The 15,997-nt window shown below is 37.3% G+C and overlaps 1 protein-coding gene across 1 annotated transcript; it reads right to left on the bottom strand.

The window, feature by feature from the left end:
* Positions 1-5,371: 5,371 nt before the first annotated feature.
* On the bottom strand, positions 5,372-15,912 carry LOC106552325 (uncharacterized). Its single transcript, XM_014070569.2, has 5 exons — positions 15,761-15,912; positions 13,567-13,706; positions 12,590-12,686; positions 10,759-10,845; positions 5,372-9,746 (listed from the first exon to the last, which is right to left on the bottom strand). Exon 5 carries the CDS (start codon positions 8,989-8,991, stop codon positions 7,618-7,620), a length of 1,374 nt encoding a protein of 457 aa, XP_013926044.2. The 5' UTR covers positions 8,992-9,746; positions 10,759-10,845; positions 12,590-12,686; positions 13,567-13,706; positions 15,761-15,912; the 3' UTR covers positions 5,372-7,617.
* Positions 15,913-15,997: the final 85 nt, after the last annotated feature.

Below are 15,997 nucleotides of genomic sequence, written 5' to 3'. Positions count from 1 at the left end.
TTGGCTTTTCCAGCAAGCCGGCCTGGCCTGAACAGAATAAAATAAATGATTAATTTAATTGTTAATTTTAATCTAATTTTTAAAATTTTATTGTTAATATTAATTGGGTTTGTTTTTGGATACTTTATTTAATTTCCTCTTTGACTTTTGTAATATGTTTTTTTTTTTAATGTTGTATGCCACCCTGAGTCCTTTGGGAGAAGGGTGGCATATAAATCCAATAAAGAAACAAACATAAACATACTGGAATCAGGAACATTTCTGGTTACCATTCTGAGGTAGTGGTCCTATATTTTAGGCACTGCCTTTCGCAAGTATATGTGGTTAAATAAACCGTTCATCATATTCTAATTATCATTTTATGAGAGTTAGGTCTGACTTGTACAGGTGATCCTTGATTTACAACCACCATTGCAACCAGAATTTCTGTCACTAAGCAAGTCACTTGTTCAGTGATGCATGTCTGATTTTACAACCTATTTTGCCTTGGTTTTTATGCAAATCGCTGCAGTTGTTAAATGACTCTTGCAATTGTTAAGCAAATCCAGCTCCCTACCGTACACTGTTTGTCGCAAGCCAGTGGGACAGTCACAAATGGAGATCACATACCCACTTAATGGTAGTAAATACTTTTCCAAATTTTGAGCATGTGACCATGGGGATGTTATGATGGTTATAAGTGTATGGACTGGCCATAAATCACTTTTTTCAGTGCCACCGTAACTTGAAATAGTCACTAAATGAATGGTTGTAAGTGAAGGACTATTGGTATATTTTGAAACTAAATGGTACAGATGTGTTTGAACAGCAACCTTTTTTTTATGAAGTTATGATGACTAGAGAAATCACACAGATTACTGAGCTTCTCTATCCGATACAAAATAGTCCTACTAAAAATGAAATAATGGTTGCGACAGTGCTGAAATCAATAAACAAGACAGGATTCTACATACTGTTTCCATTAATTTTGATATTGAAAATGTTGAAAATCAACATTTGTGTTTTGGTTATCTAGAGGGTTATTGGTACCATTTTGCTGATGTTTTATTTTATTAAAAAGCAGCAGTTTTCAGAGACTGCAGTAGGAAAAGGAACAGAGCTCAGGTAGTGCTGGAGTTTTTCCCTACCGGCTGTTTATTTATTTATTTATTTTTGCCTTTGAAAGTGCCTTTCACCAACTGTTTTTCTTCCCAAGTGGAAAAAATACTGTCACTTTTCTGCTTAGAAACAAAACAGCTTGGGAAAGATCATTTTGAGTGGCTGGAGGTAAAGAGAATTAAGAACCTTTTCCCTTTGCTACTGACTCATTTCTGATTATAGCTTCCCAAGGCTGCTTTTCATTTAATAAACAACAATAACCCATCAGGGGGATTGTTAAGTGCAATTATGCATATCATCTGGTTTCAGCCTGGAGACTTGCCTACGCTGTCAGATTTCTTATGTTTATGGGTAAATATCAACAGAAATGCATGTATAAATTATTAATATTGGATATTTATTATTGCGCTTATAAAAGATGTTGAGGGGTGATATGGCCAATGATTAGTGACTAATTTGTTGAGCTTTTTAGATCATTTTGTCTGTCTAATGATATGCATTAAGGAACTGCCCAGCAGTGGTGGGTTACGGCCGGTATGCCCCGATACAGGCGTACCAGTTGGAGCTGGAAGCAGCGGCCACCATACCGGAATAGTGTTTTGGTGGACCCACCCACCTGCCCACATTCCTTACCTGCTTTTAAGACAACCGGGCTATTTGCACACACACACGCAGCATACAGTTCCTAGGCGACCTCCGCTGATCTCCGTTAGAAACCAAGAGATTCTGAGTTCTAATTCCACTTTAGCTAGCTGAGTGACTTTGGGCCAGTCAATCTCACAACCCAACTCAACTCACAGGATTGTTGTGGGGAAAATAGGAGGAAGAAGGAATATAGTGTGTATTTATCACAGATTTGGGAGAGGTGTATATCATAAGAAGGCATCCAAAATTTCACTGCTTTATATGCCTCACATAAAAGGAGGGAGGGCATTATATACCCAACTGTTAACATGGCTAAGCTTTGAGTTCACATAGCATAACTTTGGGTGAGGGAAGGACTGCCAGTTGGAAGAGCAGCATTGCAGCATTGCCTATTAATGCTAGGAGACTAAGGGAAATTGAAAAGGCAACCATATGAAGCCACCAAGCAGCTATTAAACCAAGCTCTAAAATGTACAAGAACTTTGAACAGCCATTTGTAGCGTTATGAGGAAGCTGGAATGCTGGTAGCTGCCAAATATAATGCCAAATATAATGCTAATGTTAAAAATAGCCCTGGACAAAGAACTTTCATAGCACAATTGGGAATGGTATTAGTATTCTTAATAGCACTATTTAATAATTATTTCACATTGCCGTTGGAAACAATTATTCAAAAGAAAATAAAGTACAGCAAATGCCAACCCTAAATTATTTACTGCTTGAAGAAGGGCCAGGAGGAGGGATTTTTTAAAAAAAAATCTTATACCATTCAACTGCGTGATGTTTGTTTATTCCCAGTTTAGGTACAGATAAAAAAAATCACTTCAGGCCACTGTTGTCTTCTAACTCTGGGTCAATCTGATGGTAAAATAATGTGTGCCCTTATCATTTTGAGAGACCTTCATGCAAAGCAATGACAGAAACCAAGAAAAGCATTTTTTTTCTTGTAGTTGATAAATACGTTAGCCTATTTCTCAAGTCAGGGTTAGGGTTAAGTATGGGAAGTTTTTTGGTTCTTATCCAGTGGTGGGTTACAGGCGGTATATCCCAGTACGGGTGTACCGGAGCCTGCCCAGAGCACAGGGTACCGTTCCGGTACTCCGGAGGGCCCACCCGCCTGCCCGTGATCCTTACCTGTCTTTAAAGCCTTCGGTGCTTCTGCACACACGCATGGCGCATACAGCGCCTGTGCAACGCTCCGCTGAGCAGCTGAAGTGCCGCGGAGGTTTGCAGAGGCATCGCTGGAAGGTAAGACGCATGCACACACTGCACTCGTTCATGTGGAGGATGCTGTGCCCCACTGCAACCATACCAGTTGCAACGGGATCTGGAACCCACCACTGTTGTTATCTCAATATTTTAATAATAACAGTACTAGATAACAATAATCCCACACTGAATTCATATTGAAATACAACAAATTTCAATGTTGGCTTCTCTTTTTTTGCAGGATATTTATATCCTGATGAAGCTTAATGGTAGTTCCTAAAAATGACCTTAACAAGATTATCAAAAGCTGTTATTTAATAGGAATTAGGAATCAAAACAAAATCCAAGTTTTATTTGTGGAATCCTGTGGACATCATCTGGCATCATTGTAGGTAGTTCTTGACTTACAACCACAATTGACCCCCAAATTTCTCTTGCTAAGTGAGAGAGTTAAAAAAAATGTCATCCCATTTTATGACCTTTCTTAGCACAATTGTTAAGTTAATCAATGCAATTGTTAATTTGGTAACACCGTTAAGTGAATCTGGCTTTCCCATTGACTTTGCTTGTTAGAAGGTTGCAAAAAGTGATCACAAGACTCCAGGCTACCACAACCATCATAAATGAGTCAGATGTCAAGGACCTAATTTTAATCATGTTGACTATGGGGATGCTGCAATAGTTGTGTGAAAAACAGCCATAAGTCACTTTTTTCAATGCCTGTTTGTAACTTCAAACAGTCACTAAACAAACTTAAGTCAAATACGACCTGTATATTACCGAGGACTACCCAAAATAACCAAAACCCATTAGTACATTGACCCCAAGCCTAGAACTTCTTCTGCGCAACCATTTCTATATTTGAGAATTAGCTAGCCCTTTTTGTAATTGACATTTCTATGTTAAGAAACTGGGATTAGTTATGAATTTCCTGCTAACCTACTTCCTACATAACAGAAACAGGCTGTTCAGTTAAGATACAATATACTGTATTTTATCTCCACTGAGGTTATCTTCCACTCATCTTAAGATTTTCATAAAAATGTAAAATGAACTTTCAATTGGGGATCCTCATCTAATCAGAAGAGGCCAACACATTCCCTCAGGTATCCTCTGCACAGAATATTTTGCAAATGGTCTGAAACCCCCCAAAATATTTAGGCAGGTAACAATTAGCCTGCGTAATTGTTGCTTGCCCTTGTTCTTTTCTTCTCCTTCTAAATAAACGTTTTGTATCTCAATACATGCTTGTTTTGCTTTAAAAGAGAATTTGCCACAATTTTTGGGCTGAACCCTTATTTTTCTTATTTTTTAGAATAATGATAAGGTTTTATGCCTTAAGTTCCAAGTTACTGGGAACAAGAACATCTAAGTGCTTTCTTTTCACTTTTTTTTTGCCTAGAATTGTGTGGATTGGAAGACTCTTAAAAGAAAAGCTTAGAATTCCTCAGTGGACAGTTAGAGGAGACAGCAGATACAACCCGACTCCTGGTAATCATTTATGACAAATAGGGTCTCTTAAATATAAAGTTTCTATCAATAGAGAAACAAGGGTGCATGTTTTCCCAATCCTTAATATTGATTATACAAATGTTTAGAAAGCACTGACTCAATGAAAAATATAAGCCAATAAACTCCCAACATAGCTCTTTTAATAATGTTGCAGCAAGTTTGAAATTTGTGTGCATTATTTAATTGATATTGTTTTTCATTGAAACATAACATTAAGTCTAGGGAGATAAGAGGTTTTCTTCATGGAGGAACAGTGCAGTCCTACCCTGTGTTCAAGTCAATCCTCTCCCCTGTAAGGATGCATATATGGAATTACAGAATTAAAATTCTCCTGGTGCCAAAGCATGAAAAGAAGGAATGGAAGACTTTATCCATAATTTGAATCAAATTAATTTAAGAATCAATGTTATTGAATAGAAAATTGGACACATTGAAATAGTTTTAATTACTTGATTAAATGTTAGCTGCGATTGCCTCAATAAACAGAGGGGAGAAAAAATACTATCAAGTATACAGTATATTCATTGTCAAGCTTCTTTCCTCCAAAGAACTATAAATCTGGTTGGAATACTGTTCTTTGGAAAACTGTTTTTGGAATACCATGCTCTTTTTCAAATCAATCTTTTTCAATAATGAATTATAAATAAAGTACAATTAAAGTTATCTGTGTATTAATATTATTGATCAACAACTTAAGAGTTGCTGTGGAATCCCAAAAACACATTTTGATCTGAAATTTTAAATGTATTTTTATTGTACCAATAGAGAATATTTTAGTCTGAGGTTGAAATGAGGGGATTTGCAAATGTCTCATGACCCAAACTAGCACTGATAATGTTTCATGACCCAAACTAGCACTGATGTTACCTTGTTTGGGTAGTAAAATGTCTGCAAGAAAACAACTATGTTCAGAACGCCAAGGACCTCTCTTTTTATTGTCCAATTTTATTTTATTCAAAAGATTAAAACACAAAATCTAAAATAAAAAAAATTAAACACAGGCAAATTTAGACAAAAAGATAAAAAACATGAATAAAAAAGGACAAAAACAATAATTGTAACAATACCTTCCCCCTATTGAAAAGGAGGTTTAACATTTATAAGCTTGTACATCTATTTGCAACCCAAATGACCTGTTACACATTACATATATCAGGGGTGTCAAACCTAAGGCCTGGGGGCCGGATCTGGCCTGTGAGATGCTTAGATATTGCCTGCGGGGCTGTTCTGGAAACAGTGAAGGACCAGCCCCAGTGCCTTTGCCAGTGAAAATGAAGCACCATTTTTACTGGCAGAGAGTTGCAGAAGGCCATCAGAGCTGAAAATGGAGCTCATGAGGTCCGTGGGTGGCAGTCCCAAGCTCAGTTTTTGTTGGCAGAGTGTTGCATGAGGCTGCCGCAGCCGAAAATGGAGCTCGGGACCACCACAGGTGCCCCTGACATAAATGATGTTGAGCTGGCTGCACCCACCCTGGCCATGCCTCCCTCCCCCCTCCCAAGGTCAACCACAGCCCTGATGTGGTCCTCAATAAAATTGAGTTTGACACCCCTGATGCATATGAAGGAAAAAAATAGTTAACAAGTCAAACAAAAGCAAACTTGAAGCTCAACGCATTCTGTTAACAGTCTGTTATTATAATTTACTTGTAGAACAGAATCACCCCGGCCATTATCTCTGAGTCAAATACCAGAGTATTTGGTCAAATGCCCTGATTTGGGTCTTAATAATGAAACCTTTCCTTAGGTTTTTAATTGGGAACTTTCCCAACAATTGCATTTTATTTCCAAAGTTCATAAGACTCTATTGTAAGTGTCTTTGCAACATATGTTATTGAATAATTCTTTTTGAGAATACAACAGTCATCTTGCCAGAGAGTCCAGTCCATCCTTCATTATATCCATTGTCTCAGAATTTCTTATATTCATATTCTTTTCAATCATTTCTGGCAGATCCATATTTTTCAAACCATAGTTTCTTTTTCATATCTAATGGCAACAGATCAGATTCCAATTCCTCAGATTGCAAATTGAGTCCAACTGTTGTTTCCTGCTTTTGAATATCATCTTGAGATTACACAACTGTTTACTAGAACAAAAAATTGTGGTTGTGGAATTTTAAATGTCTTGAGCTGAACATTTAAAAATTAAATAGCACTGTCCAACTTCAACATCAGCCAGTTTTAGATTTGCTTTTAAACAGAAGCGATTTCAGAGACTTACGATACATATTACAGGAGGAAGCCATTTTGATTTTTGAAAGCATTATTATAATTTGTCATAATAAATTTCAGGTGCTTGTTATTCTAGCAGGTAAACTCATTTCAAGATAGTGAAAGCAGTTTGAACAATTAAATTTCTCTAAAACCATAGGTTTCAGTATTGTGAAGACTCTCCTCCATAAAGGAATTTCAGCTTAGTAGAACCTTTTCTGCTGTGGCCACAATCCTTTGGAGGACTTTGCTTCTGGAGGTGTGATCTGCCCCCACTTTTGACCTTACTCAAGAGCCTTAAAACTTGCCTCTACCAGTTGGCTTGGAGCTCCAATGAAGGCACTCTATGCTGGAGAAGGCTGCTGGAGGGATAGAGGAGATTCCATCACCATACTGTGGTACTCTTGGTGTACAGTTTCTTATCTATGTCCTATTATTTTCTGAATTTATGATATTATAAGCCACTCAAAGTTGCTATGGAAAGGGAGATGAGTGGCATACAAATTTAATAAATTAAGTACATTTCTGACAACTCTTTTTGATATTGTATCTCTAAATATATTTCAATGTTTTTGTCTTGGCTCATCTAGAAAACCAGAGTCAGGATGAGCAGCTGGATGGTGGACCATCTGGGACTGGAGAATTATCGAAGAAGACCATAGCAAACCACTTCTATTCTCTGCCCATAAAAAGTAGGCTTTTCATGGATATCCCACAGAAATTCTGAAGAGTCCAGCTTGCCTGAAAAATGACTATTTTTATTCTTAACATTTAGATCCAAGATGCTAGTAATTGTAACAAAAATCAGTTGGTTTAGTGGCTAAAGGCAGCAGGCTAAAATCAAGGAGATGATGAATTCTAGTGCCACCTAAGGCACAAAGTTTTTCAGGATATACATGGAACAGGTTATCCTTCTGTAAATAGAATTGCATATGAGATCATGTTCAAGTCAAGTCAAGTTGCCTCATATGATCAACCACACTGGATGCTGCACCTGGTTGAACAGAATAATTAACACCAGTCTGGCGAATTTGAGCATATTGAGCAACCAATCCATTAATAAAAGGCCTTAGTTCTATCGTAATATTTTTCAATCCCTCATATCGTTTAAGAGACTGAACTCCTCCTGCCAAAATTTGAAGCTGAATGGCAGTGTAAAGAATGTTTGGAAATTGTTTATTTGTATGTTCTGGCCGTGCAGTATTAAAAACATAAGTCCATCCAATCCAATGGCAATTGTTAACAGTATCTCCAAATGCAGCTGCTACTGCCATCTCGTCTTTTGTTGTAACTGCTTTTATTTCTTCATTTAGCTCTGTCCAGGGAAAATCTTCATATGTTCTAATTGCTTGATTAACAATTACTATTCCAGTAAGCATTTTGTTTCTTGTTTCTTCAACCATAGTCCCAAGCGTCAATGAGATTTTAGTAACTTCTGCTTTAAGATTAGTAAACATCTCTTCAAAGTTTTGTCCAGTGGTCTGCCCATCCCAAATGGCACGAAGACAATAGAAACCATTAATCACAGCATCTTGATCTACTTCAATATCCTGAGATCCTGTCTCTCGACGGATTTGTCTAAGAGTTTTGTTCAGTTTAGCTGGAGTAATACTCCCTGCACAGGTTATTATTAATACAGCTGTGGTCAAATTTGCTAATATTTTTTCTCTAAATTGGGGTGACATTACCATAACCCGAGCCAGTAGTTCAAAAGACCAGAGAGGATTATCTTGAACAATAGCTGTATTGTCAGTTCCATCAGCAAGGTTCACATTAAGAAGCCCTCCGAACAACCAAGGATGGATTTCGCCAGCTACAGGTGCAGGTTTAGCCGCCGCAGGTACACCCTGAGGACAATTGCTTTGGGAGCGCACAGGATTGTTGGCGTCAAAAACTTGTCCCATCCAAGCAGCAAATCGTTCAGCACTGAAAACAAAATTGCCCTGAGCGTTAGGCACAATCAGGGCTGCATCTGGACCAAATAGGAATGAATTTTGTTCAAGCTGAGTATCGTTTCTTAAGATGGCTGGGTCAACTGGCTCAGCAAATATCGATCTAACCAATTTTTCCAAATCCAAATCACTGAAACGAGATTGTGGGGCAATGTGAAGATGGGATCCAATAATGCTCAAACTGGCAATAGCAACTTGACGAGAATAATTCTGAATCGCTCTTTCCGCGCGAAGTTTTTTTTCAATAACAATCGATAGAATCCCACGAGTCATGAAAGCACCAGCAGCCTGGGTAACAACTTTATACCACTTACTACATCCGTGAACAAATGATGCTAGCTCTTCTAGATGAAAAGCACGTATCATTTTGGCGACTTAGATACTCCTAGCAGCAAACTTTTAAAGAAATTTGTGTTTGTTTTTCCATCCAGTCAGGGCAACATTTTCAAGGGAGCTCATGCCACGCATAAATTAGCTCATCGAACACCTTCAAATGAAAAGGCAATTTCTGAAAATACATTTGCCAACCCTCAATTTCAATGACTATATAAATAGCATTCTTTTAACACAGAATTTGGGTATGAGAATAGGTCAAAAACAAATTCCTTATTTGTCAAGTACAATAGCAAATGAAAAGACAAGCCAACTGCTAGGCCAATTTCTGCTGCAAACCACTCCCGCTGTGCTTATTTTTGCATTTAAAAAGTTCTAGTGGGCTTTTCTCCAAGCAAGCTGTGACTGCAGTAACAGCTCAAGCCCATTTGGCACACAAGCTGCATTGCTGAAAATACACATTTTTCTGTTTTTCACTGCATTTGTCATCCTATCCTTTTGACTGCTGTCCATTGTCTTCAAATGATCAAAACAAGTCTTAACATGATATAATCCTCCTAACCCCCCTAATTTTCAATATGATATCACCAAAGGGTTTAATCCAACAATAGATGAATGTGTGCTTGGACTATAGGGAATATCTAAAAGTAAAACTCCTCTGGAAGTTACAACAAAAACAGGTTTAAAAGGTGAGACAGATGACCAGGCCAGAAGGAAGAGTGATGACACCTAGCCAGCTTCTTAGCAAAGTGCCAGCATGATGCCTAGAAGATCTGGTCTGAAGATTGCTGGATGAGAGAAAAGGAAGAAAAGAGACGGGTCAAGTCAGAAGGTGAAAACAACTTTTAAGCAGAAATGTCAATGATGAGAGAAGAGAAATAATTAATCATGTTCCAACTATATACTTAATGACTATTCAGAGAAAAATGCAAAATTAATAGCCTCCCAATGGAGGCCTAAAGCTGCCAGGCTTATAATATCTATGGCAAATTAAATATTAAGACACATCAGGCATCAGATGATCATATAGCCTACTTCTATACCCTCTCCATCTCCCTCCCAAAAGAGGCCTTGGGGTTTGTCTTGGTTCCTATACTCTACTGAAGTTATTTTGTGGAATGAAAATTCAGTCCTAAAATTCTGTATTTCTGCTAATATCTTTTTCATGCCCATGCAATTTTAACGAAAGTCACACCATTGATGCACAAAAGAAAGGTCAAATTGGCATGCTCCGGTAATTCCAAGATCTGCAGTTATTAAAAATGGACATGGAGACAGAAGAGAAGAAAAAATGGCTAGGATTCTGAACTGAAGCTACAACTTACTTGCAGAACCTCCAACTTGTTTGGATTTTTTGTTTTTGTTATCTGATTGAGTTTAAAATGTGGCATTAGTACTTTTATAGTATACAATTTGCATTTATTTAATATCTTAAACTTAAATGACTGTACAAGTTAATTTTCAAAAATTTTAATTAGGGAAACAGAACAGGCCTTTATTTATAAGTAAAATTACATTAAATAACCTCAAGCAGTTGAGTGTCCGCTTGGTATAGTAGTTAAGGCACCAGGTTAGAAAACAGGAACCTGTGAGTTCTAGATCTGCCTTAAGCAGTCATGCCTTTTCTCTTAGGGCCAGTCCCTCTTTCTCAGCCCTAAGAAGCAATGACAAACCATTTCTGAAATCTCGCCAAGAAAACTGCAGTGACTTGTCCAGATAGTAGCCAGGAGTCAACACTTGACTTAAAAGCACAAAAAAATAATAAAATAAAATAAAAACCCGCCACCACCAAGCACTTACCAAATGCCAGCCAAACACTTTTGAAAGAAGACAATGTCAAGATTAGTAGCAATTCCTGATATATGTTGGATTCAATTTTTTTCCAAACTGGCAAATGAGAAAAAGAAACATTGATAGTATATTCTAGTCTTTGATATAAACATTTATATATTGGTTTGGAAGTTTTCTGTTTCAAAAAAAATAGGCCTACAATTTATATTGGATTCAGCCAAACAGAAATGGAAAGTGGTGGGGTGGGGTGGGGTGGGGAGTCCTTGGTGCTCCCTGAGCTTATTTTCTTGCAACCATCTCATTACCCAAACTATGTAAGACCATCAGTGCTAGTAAGGAATGATGTTTGCTCTCAATTTATATTCTAGCGGCTTGCCCTGTCAGTGTTGGTAGGAGTGATCATGGATGTTCTTTGGTTGGGCTGTTTATTGTTAGCTTGTTTAGCAGTTCCTTGATTGGGATATTGTTTACTTCTTGATTGTTGGTCTGATGTTAATGTTGGTGATAGTCTATGCTCATCTGAGTGTTGATTGCTGGTGGGAATGTGTTTTGGTCTTTTTTGTTCCCTTTGGGAGTTGTTGATTGTCTCTTTTGCACAGTATGTAAATGTTTATGTCTGTGGGCTTATTGATGGCTGATTTGTCAGAGTGCCAGACTTCCAAGAATTCTTTAATATTTTTAGACATGGCTTGGTCTAGAGTGGTCATGGTTTCCCAGCTGAAACTATGATCAAGTCTGTGTTGTGAGATTAAAGTGTTTTCATCATGTTTTTTGACTGCTAGTTGGTCTGAAGAAACTTCTTGGATGAGAAGCAAAACATCTTCAAACAAAAACAAGAAAATTCAGGTGCCTCTTGAAAAAGCACCTTTGGGACATCTACAAAACAACCAAGCTCAGAGAACACTAAGCACCCCTCATTTCAACTGATCTACAAATATTCTCCTCTATTGGTATAATTGGAAAGGGGCAGACAAAAGTGGCTTGTCTACATGACTAAAATTGAACTGTGAGACTGAATGAAATATTTTATTGCTTGATGCCCTACAGAAACTGCTACACTTTCCAATTTTGTTTAAAAGGTTAGAATGGAAAGAATATGAAGAAATGTGGAGTCAAACAATTGCCTCCTTATCTTCTCACTTATAAGTAATGTTCATCAAGCATGTTTTAGTTAAAGTGCTTTACAAGAGACCTTTGTCTATAAGGTATGGAGGACATAGTAAAATGGAATTTACTTCACAGAACTCATATAACTACTGAACGATGCATTGATTGCCAATTGATTTTAGATGGAATTCAAGATGCTAGTTGTCAATTTTAAAGACCTTAATGTATCAGGGCCTAGATTATCTGTGAGAGTAGTTTCTCCTGATAACATCTGTCCAACCTGCATATCTAGCAGAGTACACACTCCCTGTATTGGAGACTTCCAACAACAGAAACCATGGAAACATGTTTTAAATTAGTGGCCTCCTCCTCTGGAATACCATTTCCAGACATTCAAATGCCCCCTCTCCCCTAATTAGAAAGTTTGTGAAGACTGGGCTATTTCAATAGGGGCAAAGTTGCTACAACTATCTCTCAAGTAATTATTTTAGATTTAAAATAAAGTATCTGATTTTAGTATTTGTGGTTTTCAACATTTGGAATTATGGTTTTAACTGTATTATGATTTTTAAAATCCAAATTATAGAATTGGAATTTGTATGGTCCTCATTTCATTGTAAGAAAGTAAGTAAATTAAAAATAATACTTTTCCTAGAAATGTTATTTCATGTGGTTGAAGGATTAAAAAGTTAGTTATTTGTGGTTTTTCCATGCTAGTGAATGGAAAGCTTACTTCAAATTAGATTCCAAGTTGAAATGAGCAGTTTTAACCAAGTGGACAATAGGTTCAAATCAATCCTCTAAATCACAACTAGTGGACAATGTAGTACCTAAAAGTGAAAAGAAGTAAAACATGTCAGCATGTAAACAATTTCAGCACTGTTTTCATTCCCCAGTCCCTCCAAAACTATCTGAAGCTTATGTTCATCTCATCTCAGCGGATCAGCAAACACTCAGCATTTCCTGAGATCACAACAGGTGTTTCCACAGAAGGACAGAACCAGTGCGAAAGTAATTCCATTTCTGTGATCCTATTGCAGAGGTGGGAGAGTTGAATCCATTTGCTTTGACTTAGGTGTGATGCTTTGGAAACACAGTAAATTTTTCTTTGAAAAATTTGTGAAGAGTCCCATCCTCCATATTATGCTTTGATCATGGGTTTTAGGTCTTTCAAAGGAAAAAAGATGATTTTATACTTTTCAACGTATTCTATTATGAACATCTGGGTTTTTGTTTACAAATGCAAATACATGATGTAGATCAGATGTATGTGTTGGTGCAGTAAGTTTGCTTCTATTCCATACAGAGGGAGGTATTTTCTGGTACACTAGCATCTATGATTTTGGTCATAGTAATATATAATTCTCTTATCCCACTTCTCACAAGTGTAAGAAAATAAACTGTAACCCCTTCTCCATTTTTAATTTGTTTTATAAGCATTTTGAAGCCATTTAAAAAAAGAAAAAGAAAATCTGAGAAGTAGGAGCTTCTGGCTGCAAAGTTATATTCCCTCCTGTTTTAGTTTTTTCTGCAATGTCTAGACCAGAGCAGATACAAGTAGTCCTTGACTTACAACAGTTCATTTAGTGAACATTCAAAGTTACTGAATGGTACTGCAAAAAGTAACATTATATTTTTTCACACTTATGACCATTGCAGCATCCCCCCTAGTCACGTGATTCACATTTGGATGCTTGACAACTGACTCACATTTATGACGGTTGCAATATCCCATAGTCATGTGATCTCCTTTTGGGGTCTTCTGACAAGCAAAGTCAATGAGGAAATCCGATTCACTGAACAACCGTGTTACTAATTTAAGAACTGCAATGATTCACTGGGAAAGCCACCTAGGAAAGCCAAGGGAAATAATCAAAACCATAAAAAAGCAAAAGTTATGGATGTGTGGATGTGTTGGATATGTGATGCAACACTTAGAAAAATACTGCACACTTCACTTAATCCTCCAGGGAAAAATTGGAGGCAAATAAGGTCCAGGGAGAAGGCTTCAACAACATGGCTTCAAAATTTAAGGAACCAGTTTGGACAAAACTCAGCAGGACTTTTTCATGTGGCTGTTGATAAAAATAGGATTGCCAATGTCTGATGATGGATAAAGGAGGGGGAGAAGAAAAAGAAGAAGAAATGTAGCAAGTAAAGTTGTAAAATTCACTTAACAAATTTCTCACTTAGCAAAATAAATTTGAGGCTCAATTGTAGTTTAAGTTGAGGACTACCTGTATGCTAAACAATGCTTATGAAAGACTCTAGGAACAGTTCCATAAGCAATATTGAAAAAAGACCAACTTTATTGTTTCAAATAAACTAGTTTTAAAAAATTACTTAACTTTCCAAACCAGCCAATGTTATTTGATTGCAGAGTTGATTCCAATCTAGTATAAGCCTTTGCATGGTGATGATAAGAATTAGTTAAAAAAAAAAACTGCGCTAAACTTTAGACAATTTCAGATTGTTATACCCCGGTTTTCCCAGCAACCTACATTTGAAACTTATTTTACAAAAAAGCTTAAGTTACTAAGACTCTGGAAATAAAAAGGGAGATTTAATTATAGCAATTATATTTTATGCAGTGTTTCTCCATACTTCACCAAGTAACTCCTATTAATGTCATATCCAAGTAGATTTATTTATTTCATCAGTAGTATTCTCTTTTTTTAAGGTTCTTTTACAGCTTTTTATTACTAGTTGGTTTTTATTGTTTTGTGAACTGCCCAGGATTATGATATAGGAGATGTCACAGTCACAGAAGTCTTATAGATAAGGCTTTTACAATAGCAAACATAACTGCAAGTTACAACAGGTTTGTGGGGCTGATTATTAATACATATGTAAATGTCATAGCTTATTCCAAAAGCTCATTTTCTTTCTATATTACATAAAGTTGTTACAGTAAGATTAACTGAAATTCAGATAAAGTTAAACAGCTGTTAGTTTAGCTGTTAAAAAGAACTCCATTAGCAAACATCATCGTGGGATGGCAAATTTAGGGTGGGGTTCTGTTTTTGTTTGGGAGGGGCTTATTGCTGGCCTGTTCCTTTCTAATATCCCATTTTAATAATTTTCCCCAAATGCCCTGTTATTATGTAACATCCATCATTAAATAAAGAGGTTTCAGGGAAAAAATAGGCAAGTTAAAGATACAGAAAACAGGTGCAAAGCTCAAGTGATAAGAGGGTGGGAGAAGGGTAGGCTTCTCACTGGCTTTGCAGGATTTCTCCACCCATTAATAGATATTTATTTAAGTGCACTATCAAGTGTACCAAGTAATTAATTGCTGTCTTTTTTCTCCGAGCACATTCTATCAGGCAGTAAGCTTTGTTCTGGTTAGAAAAATACAAATGAGCTCTCCAGGGAATTTATTGTCCGAAAGTATAAAAATCATCCTTCTAACTTGCAGCAGTAATAGCTCATGTCCATTTTATGTGGAGTATTCCACCAGGCAAGAAAATATTTGTCTTTCTTTACAGGTATAAATAACCTTTTCCTGTTTTAAGTTCTCCTCCTGAGCCCAGTATTGTAAGAACAGCTTTGTCAAGCAAAATGACCCTAAGTCAAACTGCATTTTCTGTTTTTGTTTCGGAAGGGAAAAGCCTAAGGGGATAATTTTATTATAATAAATATATAATAAATGTATTGATTTTATTATATCACAGCGACCCATCATTCTAAAAGGAGAGCAAACGGCGTTCTTATGTTCCAGGGAGTCTCCTCTCCCAAATAGACCCTTTATTTCGCCTTGGGAAATCCTGCCTTCCATTTCTCCCTGAAAGCTACGGATTCAATCCTTTGGAAATGATTGGTTCCCCTCCGCGTCGAAGGCAGGGAGAAAGGAGAGTCCCGAGATGCAGAAAAGCGCGACCAAGATTTTGAGCGCCGTTCCCACCTCTCTCGTCTGCTCCCTCCTCGCTCTTTTCCCATCTGACTCTGAACAGTGACTACGGCGGCGGTTCTTCCGCTACACCCCTGCAGAGCAGTCTAGGCGCACCAGAGAAGAAAAGAAACGGCCTCGGCAACTTGCGCCCCTTTTTTTTTTTGCAGCCGAGCAGAAGTAGCTGCGGCAGCTCCTTCCGGTTTCGTCCCCAGCCCTCCTCGCCCCGTCACCTTGCCACATCGGAGTCTT

This window comes from Thamnophis sirtalis, unplaced genomic scaffold (genome assembly GCF_051295495.1).
Source record: "Thamnophis sirtalis isolate CommonGarterSnake01/CBP01778 unplaced genomic scaffold, rThaSir2_p1.2 scaffold_5, whole genome shotgun sequence".
Classification (NCBI taxonomy): Eukaryota; Metazoa; Chordata; class Lepidosauria; order Squamata; family Natricidae; genus Thamnophis; species Thamnophis sirtalis.
Note: the sequence above shows the minus strand (reverse complement) of the source record. Positions and strands in the feature narration are given on the sequence as shown.

Coding starts and splice junctions, on each gene's coding strand:
- LOC106552325 (XM_014070569.2), bottom strand. CDS start 8,991: ATGATACGTGCTTTTCATCTAGAAGAGCTAGCATCATTTGTTCACGGA.